This window comes from Labrus bergylta, chromosome 19 (assembly GCF_963930695.1).
Source record: "Labrus bergylta chromosome 19, fLabBer1.1, whole genome shotgun sequence".
Lineage (NCBI taxonomy): Eukaryota > Metazoa > Chordata > Actinopteri > Labriformes > Labridae > Labrus > Labrus bergylta.
This window is the reverse complement of record NC_089213.1, coordinates 21,897,951-21,918,817: the sequence shown is the minus strand read 5'-3', so window position 1 is coordinate 21,918,817 and position 20,867 is coordinate 21,897,951. Positions and strand designations below refer to the sequence as shown.

At 42.2% G+C, this 20,867-nt stretch overlaps 1 protein-coding gene across 2 annotated transcripts in view; it reads left to right on the top strand.

The window, feature by feature from the left end:
* atxn1a (ataxin 1a) overlaps window positions 1-20,601 on the top strand; it is a 91,219-nt gene extending 70,618 nt beyond the window's left edge. Inside the window, exons 1-3 of one of the 2 annotated variants that reach the window (XM_020657523.3) lie at window positions 1,061-1,813; window positions 8,517-10,876; window positions 14,133-20,601. In XM_020657523.3, coding sequence (XP_020513179.2) covers window positions 9,026-10,876; window positions 14,133-14,699 — 2,418 coding nt within the window. In that variant the 5' untranslated portion in view covers window positions 1,061-1,813; window positions 8,517-9,025 and the 3' untranslated portion in view covers window positions 14,700-20,601. Of the gene's footprint in view, window positions 1-1,060; window positions 1,814-8,516; window positions 10,877-14,132 lie in introns of those variants that run through there. The other variant, XM_065948223.1, reaches the window with a different exon arrangement.
* The last annotated feature ends 266 nt before the right edge of the window (window positions 20,602-20,867 follow it).

Sequence of the window (20,867 nt, the reverse complement as noted above, 5' to 3'; positions counted from 1 at the left end):
CTGATATCAAGCTGACAGGAAGAGCGACCAACACAAACAGGATGTGTTCTTAGTGCATGTTTAGATCCATAGGGTCTAGTGGGAATTACTACAATCCTGCATATCTGTGTGTGAATGTGCGTCTGCGTGGTTCTGTGTGTGTTAACATCTTCTGAAGAGCGAGTGCTCACATCTTGCCTGTGCGTGCTGCATCTCTTAGCATTGAGGAGCACATTTCATCTATATTTACTTCCAAATGGTGTTTTAACTAGGTCAGCTAACTAACAGAAATAGACCGCTGTAGACGTGCAGTGAGGAAATCAGTGATGACATCTAGTGGTAGAATGCAGGAAGTGCAGCCTATGTAAATACTGTATGTAAATATTGCAAAAATTAGATGTATGATCTAATATAAGTGTCTCTGTCTTTCATTAAGTCAGAACTGTATGTTTTAGGAGACATGTGCTTAATTTGTTTGTTTGCATAATTTAGAGTTGCACCACTGAGTGCATTAAGTTGTGTTGGTTGTTGAAAAATGTATTTTCTTTAAATATTTACATCTGTGGATGATACAAGTAACCATGAAACAATTTGTTAAGTTATCAAATTCCTGTTTATCGACCAGTGCTGAAACTGTCTTGTTAAGATTTGGAAGTTTGATTATGTTTTGAGTTCAAATATGTATTTAACAAACTGAGTTTGAGACTGTTGATTTGATTTAAAAACATGTTCAATCAATTCACTCACACTCAGGAAAACATTGATTTAATTTGTGCTATCGTTTGACTTTTTTTTAAGGTCAAATTGTATAATTGAATCACAAAAAAAGGACGCAGTTATCATAGTTTCAGCCATTTCTACACACGTCTGTACAACTATGTGTCACTCTTCATGTTCTCTCTCTCTCTCTCTAATCTCGACTGCTCACTCCCTCCCTCCTTCTTTATCCCTCCAACACTCCCCCTCTCTGCCCTTCTCACTGAAACAACCTCCCTCTCTCCCTCCCTCTCTCTCTCTCCCTCCCTCTCTCCCTCTCTCTCTCTCTCCCTCCCTCTCTCCCTCTCTCTCTCTCTCCCCCCCCCCCCCCCCCTCTCTCTCTCTCTCTCTCTCTCTCGCTCTCTCTCTTTCTCTCGTTCTCTTTTCAATGCTTGTAAGCGCTCTCTGGGCGTGCAGCCAGCTGGAGTGTGTGTGTTTTTTGAATGAATACCTGATGAAGTTGGCCGAGTGAACCGTGGGAGGGGCCCGGGAGTGTGCGTGTATGTGTGTGTGCGCGTGTATGTGTGTGTACGGCAGACAGTGTGAGAGCTCTGGCTCGCGTTCAGCCCCTTGCATAATACACGTTGGAGCTCTGCATGCGGGACTCCCTCCCTGTGGGCGTGTGCTAGTGTAGGCTACCAAATTGAGTGTGTGTGTGTGTGTGTGTGTGTGTGTGTGTGTGTGTGTGTGTGTGTGTGTGTGTGTGTGTGTGTGTGTGTGTGTGTGTGTGTGTGTGTGTGTGTGTGTGTGTGTGTGTGTGTGTGTGTGTGTGTGTGTGTGTGTGTGTGTGAGATCACCTGAGAGCTGTGTATCAGTGGTATGGGTTCTTCTTGCCTCGCTGTCAAGATTTAGGAGGAACTGTGTGCTGGCTGTGAGAGTTTGGAAGGCGGGGGGGGAGAAAGGGTAGGAGCAGTTTGTAGCACACTGAATCTACTCAGGATTTCAGCTCAGGGTGGGGGGGGGGGGACTCCTCAGGGTGCTTAGCGAGGCACACAGTGGAGAGAAGTTAAGGGAGGAAAGGAATGAGAGAGGAGAGAGAGGGAGCATGCTGCAGAAGTGGGCTACTCCTGCTACCCTGGTGAGTACAGTTCACATAGTTTTTGCTTTGAATGAAGTGTGTGTGGGAGCCGGAGAGAGTAAGCGTGTGTGTGCGTGTGTGTGTGCGTCCTGAAAGCTTGTCTTGTTCTATCACATTATGCCATTCGTAAGTGCGTACTGCGTCTGCCCTACTTTTCCTGCCATCGTCATAGCTTATTTCTCACATTCGGTGGCGTTCTAAAGTATTTCCTCTGCCTGCTTCTCTTTTTTTTTTGTACTTCCTTTTTTCTTCACACATTTCTCTCATTCCTCTCAGGCTCCCCCTTTTCTGTCTGTCTGTCTACCTCCCCCTCCCTCCCTCCCTCCACCCGCCCCAACCTCAGGGTTGTCGAGGGGTGAGAAAGTGCAAGTCATGCAACACTGCCTGAATTGTTTGTTTTTAAAAGTGTCTCTCTAATTTGTTTTCTCTCACAGTCATTTGTTTCTCTCCATCTCCGTATCTCTGTGTTTGTGTAACTCTTAAACACTCTCTCACTCACTCACTCGATCACTCTTGCTTGTCCTTTTTCCTCCACTCCCTCTCTCTTCTTGCCTCATCCCCTGCTTCTCTAACTTCCCGTCTCCATCTGTCCTCCATTACTCCCTCACTGTCTGACCATACTCCCATGTGTGCGTGTGTTTGTTGTTGTTTGTGTGTAGTGGAGAGTGGCAGCCTTGTCAGAGTTCCCAGTCTGGCAAGGGTCCCTGTGATGTGCACACACACACACACACACACACACATACACACACACACGCACACACACACACACACACACACACGCACACACGCACACACACACATACACACACACACACACACACACACACACACACACACACACACACACACACACACACACACACACACACACGCACAAATGCACGTATGCAAACACACACACACCCACACTAATGAAAAACCACAGAGAGGAAGAAAAAGAGAAGAGAGAAGTATAAGCCTGCAGCAACACTGTACTTTCCAGTTGAACTAAATTTAGAAGTGAGATAACACATCACGTTGGACTTATCCCTTTGATCATGATTATGACTAGGCGATCACACACACACACACACACACACACAGAGTTAGCTTCAACAGAATTATGCAGCACATTTGCACCAGTCTTGATATTGATGTAGCATTTAGCTTCATGGTTATGCAGACAAAACAGTGACATGTTGGTTCATCGATGGCTAAAGAACGCAGGGTTGTGTGTGTGTATAATTATCTGGTGCATCACAAGACACAAGGCAGCGTATTGTGTAACCTGCTGTCTGTGTTTGGCATGTTGGGATGTTTCACGCTCACATGCTCAGACTGAGATCCTGCTTTGCTGATAGAAAATATTGGCCTCTTGATGTTTCTACAAAAACTTTAAAGAAGCCAAAACATTTCCAGATTCCCTTACACAAAGCCTGTTTACTATAAATCTCACTACAGGATGTTGATATCACAAAGCAGTGCAGTGTTTCCTCTAGGTTTACAGCTTTGGGGGGGTGGGGGGTGCGGGAAGACAGACGCCGACACAAACACTTGAAGGAATCTTGGTGTTCATGTGTTACTTTTAATGACAGCTGTCCTGTTCTATAGGAAAGGTATCCTTAAATGACTTATTTCCCTGATTTCCGACTCTATACCCTATACTATCCCTACTATAAAGACACAAAAGCCCAAAAGTAAACTGCTTTTTACTTTTTTTTTATTATTTTCTTTTTTATTTAAATTAGCTTTTTTTTAAATTACTTCCCAGCCAAGAGTAAAATTCTGTGTGAAGTCATGGTGAGCTGATGGACAGGAGGTAATAGTCAGGAGTGAGCAAGTAGCTGGGGCTGATGGCACTTATATCATGCAACCCATGGGAACTTCAGGCAGATTATGAAACTGCTTCATACTCTTTTCTCTACTATGAATATGTCCAATTATACAAAGTATTTATATAAAAGCAAAAAGTAGACATTTAAGGCGCCATCTTTGATTTCTGCAGCATCTTGTATACATCATGTCTTGCCTCCTGACCCCCCAAAAAGTTTGTTTTAAACATTTTCCCCTGCAGCATTTACTATGTCCCAAACATCAGACAGTTTGAGTATGTTATAATTCATCTCTATGTTTTCTTCATGTAAAACATAATGTTCAGCTGTACCATATAATGGACCTGATTTTATTTGTGCGTTTTTCTGTTTGTATGTCAAAGAATGACACATACACACCCCCACTGGGTTTTTTTACCGTAGAAGGAGAGTAGTGTGTATACTGCACGACTGAATGATTCAGGTTACTGACTCACACACATTGTTTGCTCACTGTTACTTGTGTCCCAGACAACACACACACACACACACACACACACACACACACACACACACACACACACACACACACACACACACACACACACACACACATACACACACACTCGGTACTTTGGTAAGGTCGGTCATTGTATTTGTGAATGTGTGTGAGAGTGAGTGAGAGAGACTCAAGCACATGGAGGACAGACAGCTCTGGTTACAGGTCATCTGATACACACACACACACATACACACACACACACACACACACACACACACACACACACACACACACACACACACACACACACACACACACACACACACACACACACACACACACACACACACACACACACACCCACATACAAGCTGCAACTCAGCAAGATCCAGGTGACTTAGCTTTTCAGTGAATGTGTGTTTGAGTGTCAGTTTCAGTGAAGAAATACTCTCTCTTTTGGCAATGTAGGTCACTTGTGCTGGTCTCTCTCTCTCCTACTCTCTCATTATGTCCTGAGCATGTCTTCCCTCTTAAATTCCCTCTTATGTTGCTTTCTGCCTCTTTTTCCCTCTTATATTGATCCGCCTTGGAATTTTTATTCATTGATTGTTGCTGCCTTTTCTTTTTCTTTTTTTAAAAGTCCACTTTTTGGATTTCATTAAGATACTGTAGGACAGTGGATAGAGTAAAGAGAGAGTGGGGGAATAACATGAAGGAAAGGAGCCACAGGTCAGAAGAATACCTGGCTCAGTTATTATAAGTGTTACTGTACCGTAAAGCTCAGCAGCTGCAGACTACCATACAATATAAACTATATATTTCTAAATGCATATTAGATTTTTTCTTGAATTCTCAGACACCTTTTATCACATGCCAGTGTTGATCTGTCAGAAGCGACTTGCCTCTCTCTGATAAAAGCTCTCATCAATGGCAGCCTGACAGATCTGCTGCTGGATGTACACACACAGCAGCGTTTGATGTGACAGCTGATATGAAATGTCTCTAATCTGAGAGCGCTCATACACATACAACATTACTTTTATCTCAAAGTGTTAATTTGAGCACATGTTTGTTAAATTCAAACAAAAGACTTTGCCTTTGTTTTTTCTTTTCAATCTATCTACAGTGACTGACTTCATGACGCAGCATGAGCTGTAGGTGTGGTGCAGGGTGGATGCCAGGAGAGAAGAAGCATAGACATATGGAGACAGTAGATAAAGAACACAAAACCATTAGAGGGAAGAATGATAATTGAGAAAGGAGTTATAAAGGAGGAGAGGAGTAGGAGAAGATTGGAGTGGAGGTAGACTGAAGGAGGGAGAGGCGGAGAAGATTGCATCTCACAGATCTACAGCACTTCTGAGCACACCTCTGAGTCATGCCTGCTTGAGTGAGCAGATGGTGTGTAGAAGAGAAAGCATGCATGCTCTAACTATAAAACAAAACCCGCAGGTTGCTCTAGTACAGTATGTGCATATGTGTTTGCGTGCGTTTCCTCCTACTCCTGTTTCAGAAGTGTGGTAGTATGGCACTGTGACATTTTAAAGTCACATGAATCTGCTTGAGAAGCAAGGCACCCTTTGAACCTACAGAAAACACACACAGGCAAACACACACACAGTGGGTGCAATTCATATTGAACCAAAGGACTAGTAAACACGCCTCAGGACATTTCAGAGGTGTTGACCCAGTCAATTTGGATTAAAGTTCAGATCTCTGGTGGCTTTGCAGAGACAAAGATCAGAGTCATCACTGACACAAGGGGCTGTGTGTATGAGTCTAATAAGGGTAAAGTTAGCAACCATTGTGGTCATGTGTTCAGTGATGTCACCAGAACAGTTACATGAATGTCTTTTGTATGCTTTAAAAATCACTCCGCTCCATGTCTGGAGATTCTTAGTGTGCCCAATGAACGATAATAAACGCCTCAATGTTATGTAATCATGTTGAACAAGAGGCTTCTGTTGCTCTGATAAGATAGCTCAACTACAGTATGAAGATAAGTTCCCCTTGTTTGCACGGCAGAGCAAGATATGAAGCCAACTTATAATCACTAATTCTTGTTTGAAGACTGATTGGTTATTGGCTGCCTTAGACTTAAACAGCATTAGTGTGTCATTAGTGTCTTCTTGATAATAATTAAATGACTTTTAAAGAGGACTTCTACAGTATAAGATAGATTTCACATCTTTTAGGTGGAAGGAAGCTTTGCCAAAAAGTAATTATGATTATTTTTTTCAGACTTAAAGTTCATATGTGTCTTATGTTTATTTAGATAATTGCATCATTTGTTATCACATTGCAGAAGTGCTCTTTTTAGTTCTTCAGGTTGAAGTATGCAAATGTTAACCTACTGGCATTGCAAACTTTAAACTGAGGCGATAACTTGTCATATCTTGTATTGCATTGTGTGTGTTGTTGCTGCAGGAGAGCTCTGCTTGCTGTGCATATTTTGCACAAGTTTGAAGTGCGTTAGTCAACTGATACTCGGCCCACTTTCAAGTGTGCAAATGTGACGTCTTTAAGTTTCACAAACACATGAGCAAAGTGTTCGTGCTTTAGTGCACTCAGGGTGCATTGTGTCAAGAAAAGAACGCCTGTCAGCATAATTGAATATACCCAGGTGTCAGTGTTTGAGTAAGCAAGAAGGTGTGTGTAGGCATATGTGGATGAGTGTGTGTTGTTGTGTGTGTGTGTGTGTGTGTATGTGTGTGCTAGAAATGCTTCTACATTATTTATGTGATTCACACCCAGCTCACCATCTTTTACAGCAGGGGGTCTTCGCTAACAGATGGCACACATACAGTTGGTACACACTCACACAGTATATTGGGAACAGCACAGACTTTTCATCAAAGGTTTAAGTACAGCAGATGCTGGAAACTTGAAATTGTTTTTATTATTGCTGTTATTGGTTCACATTTCTTAAACTGCTTAGATTATTGTCATTGCTTACTCTGCTTCAGTTCTTTTGCTCACCCACTCTTAGGTAACAAAAACATCATAAACTAGCAAACTCGAAGACGTACACTACAACACTAGACATGTTTCATTTAAAGGCTTTATATGTGATTTTTCACACTTAAATGTAATATAAATCAAGTATCTCCTCTGAAAATAACTCTGTGAGTCATGACTGTCTACAATGGGTGTAACACCCGAGTCCCACTGTCTGTGATGTTTTCAAAGTTTTCAGAGTCCTATCTTCAGTTTGTTTACATCGCCCGGACGGCCGGCTGACTCCTCCCCTCGTGTATAAAAGTTGTTTAATTGAGGGACTAGAGAAAAGAAGAATAACATACTGTACTCACTGCTTAACTGTGTTTCTAGATCACGCTCATTTCAGGGAAATTTACATGCAGTGTGAAGATACGAGCATAATAAAGATCACTAGCATTAGCATGCTAACACAACAATGCAGCGCGAGTTGTTTTGGTTTCATGCTGGTGCTCAAGGGCGACATCTGCTTGATCAAAAAAATCACATATAAAGCCTTTAAGCCTTTTTTACAGATTTTCCTTTTTTTTTTCTCCAACTTCTTCACATGTAGTCCGTCCATTTTCAAATTTGACTCGTGATATTTTTACAAATACAAATTACAGAATCCATATATGACACTGCTCATAATTCTGTCACAGTTCATTTTGTTCTCTAATGGCCTACTTCATTTGAAATGGCTCTACTGTAGTGACCAATTTATGTCCATTTCTCACTCATCACCTCTTTGTTATTCCCCCCAGCAGGCTCAACAGCATTTCACTTCAAGGGGATGCTGCAAGCTTTTACTTGTCGCATGGAGACATTTTGTTAGCTTTTGTAGGCAACTGTTGTTTTTTTTTGTTTCTTTTAGTTATTTGACGATCTCCTTAACATCTTGTTGCATCTCATGGCTTCTCGTCCTTCAGAACATCATTGTTCCCTTGAAATACTTTAGTTGAATCTTTAGGTGCTATTAGTTATCTTGGCGGTGAGTGTACTTGTGTTTGTCCAAGGCCTAGTTTTTGTTATGAAGCTGTTTGTTGGGTTCTTGAGTTTGTTGATGCAGGGTGTCGTTGCTTGTTTGTTAAAGTTGATGGAGGAGATGTAAAGGGCAACAGTTTCTGGATACGTGTTGGTCTTTGAACTGATTTGGCATGTTTTGGGTGCAGTATGTGATCGAGAGTACTTTAACTTACAAAAATTATAACTGAAAAATGATGAACAGCAGAATTAATTACTGAAACCAATAGCTGATGAATTTGTGCATTTTTAGTGAGTAGCATTATTTAAGGACTGTTCTGTCTTTACGGTTTGCTGTGTTGGTTAATTAAAGTGGCAGCCCAAAAGCCTAACTTTTGTATTTACATATTTATCTGTTTTAAATCCATAACTTTCCCCTAATGCTCCTCCTCTCTCTCTTTCTGTCCCACAGGATTGTGCTGGGTGCCGGCAGGCTTGCTTTTGCAGGGAAATGATTCCACATGAAGTGCGACGCACTCGGCCCCCTGTCGTCCTCGGCGGCAGCACTAGCAGGTGTGATGTCGTGAGTCTCTCCCCTACCACACTGAGCTCACCCTTCAGCCACTGAAGACCCCTGGACCAAAGACTGCCCTACCCCTGCCCCCTTACCGCCTCCCTCTCAATAACCTTCATCTCCATCTTTAATCCTTTCTCACCTGCTTGTTAGGGCCTGGATTTTCTTTGAGATCTGAAAAGACCTGATTCAAAGACCTTGACTGTACTGGATAGAGGGTGAAATAGAAGAAAAAAACATTGGCACAGTTAATTCATAGTAAATCAGATTGACATACAAGAAAGACCAGCAAAAGTGAGAAAAGGAGACAAGGAAAGTAAAACAGAAAGGCACCAAAAATAGAGAAAAGGCTATAGAAGTGCAAAAGTTAAGGAAAGATTAAGAAAGCACAGTTGAGGGAAGTCAGCATGAAGTCCAACCAGGAACGCAGTAATGAGTGTTTGCCCCCAAAGAAGAGGGAGCTGCCCTCTAGTACATTAGCATCTGAAAATCGCTCACCCACAATACCACCTGCCAGTGACAGCCAGCGCTCAGAGAACTTGGCGTGGCTTGCCAGTGTGGCTGGTGGGAATGAAAGTGGTGTGGGTGGACACAGTAGCTCCAGTCAATCTGATGGAGCCCAGTATAAATCCTTCTTCTCTACATCAGACTCTTCATCCTCTTCTTCATCACTGAGGCTAGTCTCATCTCTTCCGACAGTGTACACATCCCCCCTGTCACAGACCACAGTTGGAGGAACTGTCCATTACGCCCAACTGCCTCCCAACCTGCAGTTCATAGCCTCACCCTACCCCACCCCATATGCAGGCTACATCTCCCCTCAACTGCTTCCACCTCCTCCCCCACCTCCACCCCTTTCCTCTTCTTCCTCCTCTTTCGCCACGCAGAGATCATCACATATGGAGACGGTCCTTGCTCCTTCACAGGCCTCCAAACATGACCAGCAGAGAGCATGCATAGGGCGTACCTCCATGCCTCCTCCCCCCACAGATCCTGCCCCTCACCACGCTCAAATGTCGACCTCCCCAAGGACTGTTCCGTCGCATCATTACCAAGGAGGTGTTCATCTTTCTCCCGGTGCTGTGCACGCCCACCACTCTTTGGGACATGGCTTGTCCCAGGTTGTGGTGCAGTATATGGACGGGCCTGCAAGGAAAGAGGAAGGTGGCTCCAGACCCAGAGAGCTTCACAACGGAGAGCTGGAAAGGGGTCGGCGGTTTGGAGCGTCCCCCGAGTCCGGCCTCTCCAAATCGGGGAGCAGATCACGGGAGTCTGCCTCTTCTTTGACCTCCTACGAGGCCCACCAGCTGGTTCTACCATCAGACTACTCTCCTCATGATCCCTCAGGGTTGAGAACATCCGTTATGCTAATGCCCAACAGCCACGTAGACCACCAGCTGGTATCGTCAAGACCCAGCCCAGATAAACGTTTTACCTCGGCCCCTGCACATCTGGAGAAAGGGGGCATCCTTCTGGGCAAACCTGTTCATCGAACGCCAACCCCCTCCAGCACCACCTCCTCTTTTACGTTTCCAACGCCATTGAGTGTCAACAGTCTTAAAGCTGCTGCCAGCACTCTGTCACCCCAGACCGTTATTCAGACTACTCACAGTGCTACAGAGTCTCTATCCATGGGCCTTTCCGCCACTAGTATCTACCCACAGCCACCCATCATTGGTTACATTGCAGGGAGCAGTGGGGGCCAGCATACACCAATTAGCTACCACACCAGCCTACAACAACACTTACTCATTCCTGGCGCCCAACCGGTGATTATCCCTGTAAGTGGGGGTGGAGTTACCACATTGGAACCAGTAACATCATCCACCCAGGCTGCACCGTTTCCCACCACACTCCCACACACTTACATTGCCGCCACTGCTCCCAAAGGAGAAACTCTGGAAACCCACAGTGGCTCGTACCACCAAGCCGCTTCAGGTGCAGTGGTCCAAGCCCAGCTTCACCTTCCCCTTGTTCCCGCACCGCCGGGGCTGGCTGCTCCTTCAGCTCCTCCTCAAACATCGAGTACAGCGGCGCCCCCATCACTGCCCCCGTATTTCATCAAGGGTTCCATCATCCAGCTGGCTGATGGGGAACTTAAACGTGTGGAGGATCTGAAGACCGAGGACTTCATCCAGAGCGCCGAGATCAGCAGTGACCTGAAGATCGACTCGTCCACGGTGGAGCGCATCGAAGGGAGCCACTCCTCATCCAACTTTGCTGTGGTTCAGTTTTCTGTTGGTGAGCACCGTGCACAGGTGAGAAACACGGAGCAATTTTGATTGAAGGTATCCCTCATCATTTTGGCCTTAGATGTTGTTGGTCAATGTATTTAACTTTAGATGCTATCGCTATCATGGCTGTGAATAAGCGAGGAGCAAAAGCCAAGGGCAGATTAGCTTAGCTTAGCATTAAAAGAGAGTTTCAATATATGAAATAGATCTACTTACTTTGGCAAAGCTCACTTGAAAGTAATGTTTAATCTCCTATTCTCAATGAATGAGAAATAAAAATCAATTTGTGTTTTTCCAGGGGCTCATGCTTGAAACCTTCGAGCAATAACTTCCTTTTTATTTTTTTTATTTTGCAGAACTTGTTTTTTCTTAACTTTATAAGTTACTGAAACAGCTATAGTCGGTGCAGGGTATTTCCCAACAAAGAAGATGATCTGTTATTGCCATGCTTTTGTTACACAGCCATGAGATTGGTATTTTTCAACTCTCTGCAAAAGCGTACAATGATTCTTTAAATGCTCTTGATCGTATTGGTGGTCCACAGTCTGTGATGCTAATTATCGGGACTCATTATAGTGACTGTGCTGGAATCTTTAGATTAATAGTTATAATTGGTTATATAATATGAAACACGTTTTTACAGTCCTTTCTAAATATCTAAGTTTAATGCAGTGCCAAGATTGTAGGCCTGGTTGTGGTTGCGCGAGTGAACGATGACTGTTAATGAGATCTCTTACAAGGCTCTCATGTATAGGCGTCTCTTATACTGTAGGTGGTGTTATTAATCTTAAATGACATGTGTTGAGCTGCTTGCTTATTAATGAATATAATGGTGATTCTCATGGGACTATGCTATTTCCTCTGTGATTAAGTTCAATGTACCACGATGGCAGTCATGTAACTTACATGTTCTGATGATGAGCTTCAAAGGGGTTCAAAGTGTTGAGTATTTGATCTTTTCATCTGGTTTCATTTCAATTATTCAGTAAATCTATAGGAACATGCGTTGCACACGCATTCCTACTGCTGCACGTAGTGCTTTGCAAAGTTTAGCATTTTGATTATGTTTTTTTAAAGGTAATAAATGCGTCCTTGTGAAATAACTAAAGCACAGTAGTAATTGCAATAATTGCTCAGGGTTCATATAGTCACATACAACTATCTGTTTTAGAACTCAGCAATCTCTTCAATCTTGAGGAAGCATCTACTTCCATGCATCAATATGTCCTTCTGTTTCCTGACTCCAGTTCTTTGTAACTCCTTCAAACACACTTACACACATTAATATTCTTACAAACTCACCCTTCACGCTGTCTTTGCGGGTGTGCGTTAAAACCAGTCAATCTATTTCATCTGTCCAAGCTGTGACTCGTCCACCCACACAGCACATCTCTAGCCATCTCTCCCGCCCCCGGCTGCTCTTTGATACTATACCCCACAAAACCTGACAATTTTTCAAAGACTTATCTCTCTGTCTCTCTTGTACTCCATCAGTGGTTCTTGCGGTGGTAGCAGCTTTGAGTCCACACTCAGAGGACTCACTGAGAAGTCAAAAATTATATAATACTGGAGGGAAAAATATTGCTTGACGTTTGCTTTGAGAGGGTGTGTGATACATCTTACACTTGAATCGTTCTTGACAATGTTCTCTCTCTTTCACTTTTTTCCTCACTCCTCTTCTTGCTCAACCCTCTTCCTTTGTAAAAATTGCCTTTTCATCTCCATCTATGTAGCTTCCTCCAATCCTACCTTGTCATTCTCTCTGCAATATTTCAGATCATCTTTCACTTCTTTCACCTGAGATTTATTATCTCTCTTGCTTCCCTCCCTTAATTTATCAAGGGGTAAATTGATTCATCCTGACATTTCACCATCATGCTACACATCCGAATGATAGTGCAGATCCAAATCAGTGCTAAAAGTACAGGGTTAAATCTAAAAGTAATCCAGAATTGATATTCATCTACTTATGTTTTGCCAACAATATCCAACTCTTCCTCTCACACCAATCAGAGTTATTAAATAATTTTCTGGTCGAATAAAAAAAAAACCCACGTCTCAAAACTTCTCTCATTCAGCTAAATATAGATAAAAACCAACCATCATGTGATTTCAGACGAGCAGCAATCTCTCTGTCCTTGTTTGTGAAAAAAGAGGTGTGTGTATATAAACATTTATGAATTATTGTTGAGTATTTGGTATAGGAAGTGTTTGTTCTATTTCAGGCCTGTAACTTTTGATCCCAGTTTTGTCAAATGACAGGCAGTCCCACCCATTTAATCACTTATATTGTGTTATACACAATGGCTCTTTGAATAATGTTTTAATCAAATCAAGCAATATCTAAATAAGAAGGTTGTTGGCATGAGTATGCACTGCAGTGGTGAGGACGGTCACCTTACAGCTATAGGTCAAAGCAAGAAGGTTCTGGTTTTGAACCCTTCCTTTAGCATGTTCTCCCTGTACTGGGTTCTCTTTGGGATGGGAAACCTTCCACAGTCTGAATAAATGCTAGTTTGTCTAAAAGGTAATGCCTCTTGTGCATGTGCATGTTTTCATGTCTCTGTGTCAGTCCTGTGATTGACTGTGACCATAGACTGTATAACAAAATGCACAACATGACAGCACTCGAAAAGTGAAGCCAAAACATTTGGGCGCCTCCCTTTGGACTGGCAGCTTTGAGAGGAAACATAACCAACACTAACAAAACTGTCATTGAACTTTTTATAACTATGAGTGTCCACTTTAAACTGAAACAAGAATCTGTTATGCCGTGGACTCTACTGACCTAAGGATGTTGTTTTTTTTAAGGTTATTGTGTGTTTTGGATATGGGCTTGGCAGCACATCAATATCACGGCTCCAGCAGCCATGCTGTTCCTCACAGACTGGCTCCAAATGCACAAGATGTTAATGCCTGCAGTGGGGGTATATTGGCTTCACTTGTGTAAAAATGAAGGAGTTAGAGACTTGATCTTTATTTTCAGTCAATGAGAGGGGACCTGTTCGTGGTATAAACCTTCCCTGATCCTCGAATGATAAGGGTAATTGATGTGGATAAGTGATGGTTGGGAGTTTATTAAGTTCAACCAAAGCCATTTAAACCAGTGAGCCACTGTAATTTTCTTCAAAAAAATAATCACTGAGAATTTTCTTGTACACTTCCTTGCTGCTTTTCTGGTGCCAAATATAATATTTAGTAGAAAAACAAACATGTATGTGGTGTTCATGTGTATTTGTGTATTTGTGTTGATGACTCCTTCTACCGTTTACATCTCCAGGTGAGTGTGGAGGTCTTGGTGGAGTACCCCTTCTTCGTCTTTGGCCAAGGCTGGTCCTCATGCTGCCCCGACCGGACCACCCAGCTCCTTGAGCTTCCCTGCACCAAGCTTTCTGTGGGCGATGTTTGTATTTCACTCACACTCAAGAACCTGAGGAACGGATCTCTAAAGAAGACTCAACCCGTGGAGCTGCCCCCACCTGCCTCCGTCCTGGCCTCTAGCCACGGGCACCTCAAACCCCACCGAGCTGGATCAGACGCTCCCCAAAGCTGCAGTGGAGGAAGCTTCAGGCACTGCGAGCGGGAGAACGGCATCAGCCAGAGGGGGAAAGGTGGAAGTGGAAATGGCAATGGGAGAGTTGGGGGCAAGAATGTGGAAAATGGTGATCTTAAGGCAGAAGCCGGCCCTAGTAAACCTTCAGGAAGCAGGAAAAGGAGATGGTCTGCCCCTGAAGGTCGAAAAGTCGAAAAAACTGAGGAGGAACCACCTTTGACCCTGCCCAAACCTTCCTTCATCTCTCGTGAGGTGAAAGTCAGCATTGAGGGAAGGTCAAATATTGGCAAGTGAAGGCCAGCAGGACATAAATGACCATTGGAACTTGGAAATAAAAAACATCAATGGATTCTACAAAAAATGAATGCCCACATTAATGTCTCATTTGTTTTGGTTTCAAAGTTTTCTGTTTTTATTTTTCTATCTTAAATACTGTACTGTAGAGGTTAACGTACCCTACTCGGTGTCACCTTACATTAAGTCCATGTACTTTATAACACATTTTTATCGTTAGGTTTGATATCACACAAGCAATTAGTGCTGATTTGGAAGTTTTCATGAGAAAAGAGATTTGTGTTTTTAATGTTTAGAGTTGGCTGTGCGGCACACTCGTGCAATGCTTGATGGCTCTTCTTGGCTGGCTACACATAATTTATATTGCTAATTTAATTAGCACACAATTAGCTGTTATCCCTGTCTCGACGAAAAATACTTTCCCCCAACTTGTTGACTCACAAGAAATGATGCAATGTCAGCTGAGCCTGGGCATGAAGGATTTGTGGGAAAATCATTAAAGAAAATTCTAAATCAGACTTAGGGTTGGAAGAAAAATAATTCTTCTTGTCTAAAGTATAAAAGAATCAATTGTTGCAGTGTCATCAGGGTGTGCCAGACATTTAAACCTTGCCAGTGAGGTCATCAGGTGGTGCCCCGTGTGCCCAACAATAGAAGGATAACAACACTCACTCTGTTCAGCTTAATTACAGTTTCATTTTGCATTTTATTTTTTCTCCTTAACCCTTCATCCTCTATCTCTTCAGATAGTTGTTTTCAATGATTGTCAAAAAAAAAAACTTTAATCAGGGGTCATTTAGTCCAAGAATGAACCTATATGTTGGTCAATGTTCATGTAAAAAAAATGTGAGATACCCGAACATTACACAAACAATTGCATTCACACTGGGTTGGCAAACTTCAATTTAAGAGGAAGACTTCATACAATCCTCATCTTTTTGGATGAATTGCTTTATATATTTTTGTATTGTGATTAGAAAAGGCTGCGTGAGAGGAACCGAGAAGATTCTGCGTGTCAGTTCTGAGAGGGTCGAGATGTTTCATAGCACTTAAAAAAGAAACCTGTAACACTCACCATACAGCCGAGAAAATTGATGTCTCTTCATTTACGCAGTACTGTATGTTTTTATTTTTTTATTTTTTTTTCTGTTCAGACGAGGGGGAGAAAGTAGCAGCAGCACTTTGGAGAGGTGAGGCTTTTTAAAGAAGTAAAAGGGGGTCGTGGGAATGGATGTGCCATGGGATTTTCTAAGAAAGGGATGATTTTGGCAGGTTTAAGTAGATGGTTAGAGGAGAAAAATTGCGATAAAAAGGAATAAGAAATAACAGTTTATAGCATGTGCACTAGCTTGCAGTGCTAAAGCTCTGGGAAAGTATCGAAATGTGTCTCGAAAGTTTCCATTTAAACGAAGAAAAAGGCTTTGAAACAAACCCAGTGATGTTTGAATTCGATCGAGAGCGTTGGTGTTGGGAGCGCACGCCACAGAATACTGAAGGGTGTCATAAATTTGTTACGTTTGCGTGACTGTGCCAGAGTGTGTGCGACGCGGGTCTGTGTCTGACCGTACACACACACGTACACTTACACAAACACACAAACAGTACAAACAATCTCTGAAACTCAACGCGCAGTATTTGTTGAGACTAGTTGACTGACGTTGGATTAATGCACACAGCTAACAGTACAGTGTGTTTATGTAAGTGTGTGCGTTAGTGTATGAGTGTGTGTGAACTAGTGTATAGGAAAGGAGACACTTGTATGATATATAGACAGTGCTAAATGTCCAGTGTTTCCACTTGGAGTTGTACTTAAGAAAACCTTGCAATTTGCACATCAGGAGGAGGAAGAGAAATGTAATTTTTTTATAAACTGCCCTGCCTTGAAACGAGCCAGAGACCACCTAAACACACTGGAGGAGAGCAGGGTCATTTTGTTCCTCGCAAGCCACTCATCAGCTTGTCGAGGAGATGTTTCTCAGTGACACACTTAATGTCAAACAACAGTTGAGTTTTTAGGAACAAAACCCATTGATAAAACCAGGATTTTCATCACGTGCCTGTCTACTGAATTTCCTGGCATTAGTGGAAGAAACACTCGTTTTCATGAGTCATGTTTCCTTGCTGTTGAGGGTGTAGGGGACTAGGATTCAGTTTTGAACACGGCCTGTGCATTTAGCCATCAGTTGTTTTTTTTTGAAGATGTAGCAGTTACCTCAACAGACATGTTTTGCTTAGTTGTCCAGGACTGAGCTTTCTCTCTAGTATTGGTTGAAATTGGCAGGTTTTTAAATCTCGGCTAATCGACTCGTGGTCATGCATGTAACAGTCTATGAAAGTCTATGCTCAGCTGTTAGCTTAGCATGTTGTGAAAGTTCTGGCACAGTTGTGTTGTACAGGCGGTAGAGACGCAGTCATATCTGTTGAGATTTCTACTCGGCTTCTGTCTTCATTTATTGGCAGAGGTTATTTTCTTGTGGTTCACAGTGTTGTCGGGTTGCCTCAAAGATGTGGATGGGTCCTTTTTTTTTCATCCCACTGATAATATTAGCTGTGTTTGGCAGTGCTGTTTCAGGTGGCTGGGTGATGCTCAGATGGATGTAGAATTGATGAGTAGGTGGAGTAGTTGGGGGCAGATGGAGGGTTATGGTGAGTAAGTGTGAGATTTGAAAATGCTTTATTTTTTATAATAAAACAGGGTTCGTCAGATCAACTTCATCGCAGGAGTTTATTTTAATTTCTTCCTTTTCCTATTGAAACAACGTCATCATTAGTTGTACAAACAGCCGAATGTGTGTTTGTGTGTGTGTGCATCCAAATAGTGTGTGTGTCTGGTTGTGTGTTTTGTAACTGTTCTGTACATGTCTCTTTTTTGTCCAACCCCCTTTCTGACATTTTTTGAAGCAGAACCACAACATGTTAACAAACATGTCAGACCATGAAACTTTTATTTTGAGTTCAAACACAAAAAGACTTCTTCTGCCAAAGCCAAGTGAAACTGTTGTTACTTTAGAAAGCAATAGAAAGAAAATATGCAGGCTCTCACATTGTTGTATAAGGGGATTACAAACACACATGCACACACACACAAACATAGTCATTCCACTCAATTTTTTTTCTGCAATAACCATTTAATAATAGTCATCTAGAATTAAAACCAAAACAATTAAAACCTTTTCTTCCTGCAGAAAAAATACAATCTCACCATAGTCCTACAAATATCTTTTTTATTAATTATCTAAAAGAGCTAGAGCTAGCATCAGTCCTCTTATCATACAGTACATTTAAATCTTAAGTACATTTCATCTTAAGAGATTGCAGTTGCAACATTAGTTGCCAGTTTTTTCAGGGAAGTGTCTTGTATATGCAGTAACCGAAATATAACCCCACAAAACCTCCGCAGTCCCAGCTGGTCAGAGGACCTCTTTATTGATGTTTCAGGTACCCAATCATAGCCAGCCAGCCTCGCAAGCAACTCCTCCTGAGGCAAACCAATCAATTTACCCTCAACAACCGTTAGCTACCTTTCTGTGCGGCCTGGTCTGGACTGCCTGTTCCCTCCTAAATTCACAAAGCTTTTTATATTTGGCCTCCTTTTCACTACTGGCTTAAACTTATGTTTTAAGAGGAAATGCATGCTTTAATAATAGACTATATGAAACAAAGCAATCAGAAATGTAGACACATTGTGAATGCAGAGAAGGAGCAGCACTTTTTACGAGTGTTTTGGTCTAGATTCAACTTGATAAGATTTTCCCAAGTTCAACCATTTAACCCCTCTTGAGATATACCACAATGTGCAATACTTACATTATGTTTTCACCCTTTGCTGTGCCAAGTGTTAGTAGCATAGTCCTACTCCAGTGTCTCCTTCCTGTTAAAGGCTTGTGTGTTTGTCTGTCTGTCTAAGTGTGTGTGGCATCTTTCAAATGAGAGTCAGGATGTTTGTGAAGAGAAACAAAAAGAGTTTGTGTGTAACCTTTTTCCCCCCTGTCCTTGCGGCCTTCCTCAATTTGAGAGCATGTGTCATGTCTCCTTGGGTGTACATGTTTGTGTGTGTGACCTGTGGGTGCGTGTGAGTATGTGTGTGTACCGGATTGTTTCCTCTTCTACTCGTCTGTGAGATCATGACCTTCAATGGTTCACAGTGAGACCCACAGAGAAAAAAGAAACCTCATTGCTAGTGGGGACCACTTTTTTTTGTAAAAAAGAAAAAAAAAGAAAAAGAAAAATGGAAAAAAAAAACAGAGATGCACATGTAAGTAGATTTAAAAGACTTGATAACGTTTCAGCACTTTCTTATCCTAGGTTGGGCTCGGTCCTACCCCCTCTGTCTCAGACCGAAACCTTCCTTAGGAGTAACATTCATTCGAAAAAAAACAGACAGAGAGAATGAGAATGAAAAAAGGGGGGTGAATAGGGATGAAAAAGAGAGATGGTTTAAGTTTAAGTTTTTGCACATCACCTTGCGGTAACCTTGTGTTTTTGTATCTGTGCTCCATCTCGATTGGCGCCCGACGTGTTCTTGGGTCCAACGGGCCGAGGTGTTTGGTGGTTCCTTGGTTCTTTTCTTCTAGGAAAACCTTTACTCATGGAATACATCCCTTCTTTTTTGTGTTTGGGTTTGTTTGGAACCTTTTCCACCCTACACCAACCAGACTGTGCAGTTTATTATAAGGTTTAGTTATGTTCCCAAATTTGAGTTCTAATTCGACAAAAGTGTCTGTAGGCTGTTAAGCATGGCTAGGTTTGGTTGTGCGGTGTGAAAACGGTGCATAACAAACTTGGCTTTTTTTGCATTGTCTTTGGTGCAGGAGCTTTTCTGTGTTTTTGGTCTCCTTGTAGCACTCATTATAATGTCAGGGGACTTAAAAACTATGTAGAGAATGTGTCATTGTTGAGTTTTTATGACAAGCTTCCTCATCAGAGGAACACAGCTAATGTCTTTTTTTTTTTTTTAAATTGGCTTCTTGCACAATTACAAATAAATGAATGTTGGTGTGTGAGCTTTGACTTTTCGATCAGAAAAAAAGGCATGTGTGCTCTTTGTTTTCTTGATGTTTGTACTTTAATTTTTGCAAAAAAAAAAAAGGATGTGTTTTTGGCACTTTGTCGTGTTTTAAAAGTGAACAGAATTCGATCAGGATTCCTTTTTTCTCTCTTTTTTTTTTCTTTTTTTGTATGACGTCTTCAATGTCCATAGCGCTGGATAACCAACTCAGGCAGAAAGAAGAAAAACCCGTAGAGGCCCACGTAACAGTGTAGTTTCACCCCAATCAAATTGCATAGTGGGCTGGTTAAAATGGGTTATAAGTTATGTAAATGTATTACATACAATTTGATATGATTAACAAATGACTATTAACTATGAATTATTATTATAATACTCTGTGTATTATGCTGAGGACGGCTTGGATTACTCTTCAGTGTACTTTGTGTTCTGCCTCTGTGCAAAGCCACAAACACTTCAACAGGGGACAGGCTGTATTTCTCGTGACTTTTGAACCCTGCCCACTGCCACGGATGGGGTGGAGCTTAACTGTCAGCTGTGCTTCATTTTATCCCCCCTCCCCAAACCCCCTGTTCTGAACACTCAGCCCTGTGGCTAACAACCAGTCTGTCTAGATGTTTCTCTGTGACACCAAGTAAAGAACTGAGACTTTTTTGGCCCGTGGGCCGTTGGCAGAAAATACATCAGCACAGACATGCATGTCTGGCCTGCAGGGGGCAGCAGCAGCAGATCCCAGCCAACTTGTTTGTACTATATTGTACTCACCAAGTCCCTCTGTCTCACCACCCCTTTCCTCTATAGCAATGGAGAAACCCTGTAGGTGTATGTATTTGACATCTGTACAAATGCACCTCTTTGAAAAAGAAAATGAAACCTTGACATATCTGGAATCAATGCCTGACTTTTGTCTTTATTTGAACAGCACTAACAACCCCATATACTGCTTCTGAAATGTTGTTTTACCTTGGTGATGATATTCTTCTACAGTTGATTTTACTAACACTTTGGTCTGCTGGTTCTCCTTCAGTTGCGACGACACTCTGTTATTAGTGCCATCTCCATTCCCCCATGTAATGGAAGGGCTAATAGTTGGATAGGGGGGTGTAAACTTAAAAGAAATGTATTAATCAAGTTTGAGCCTTAAACTTAAACTTGAACCT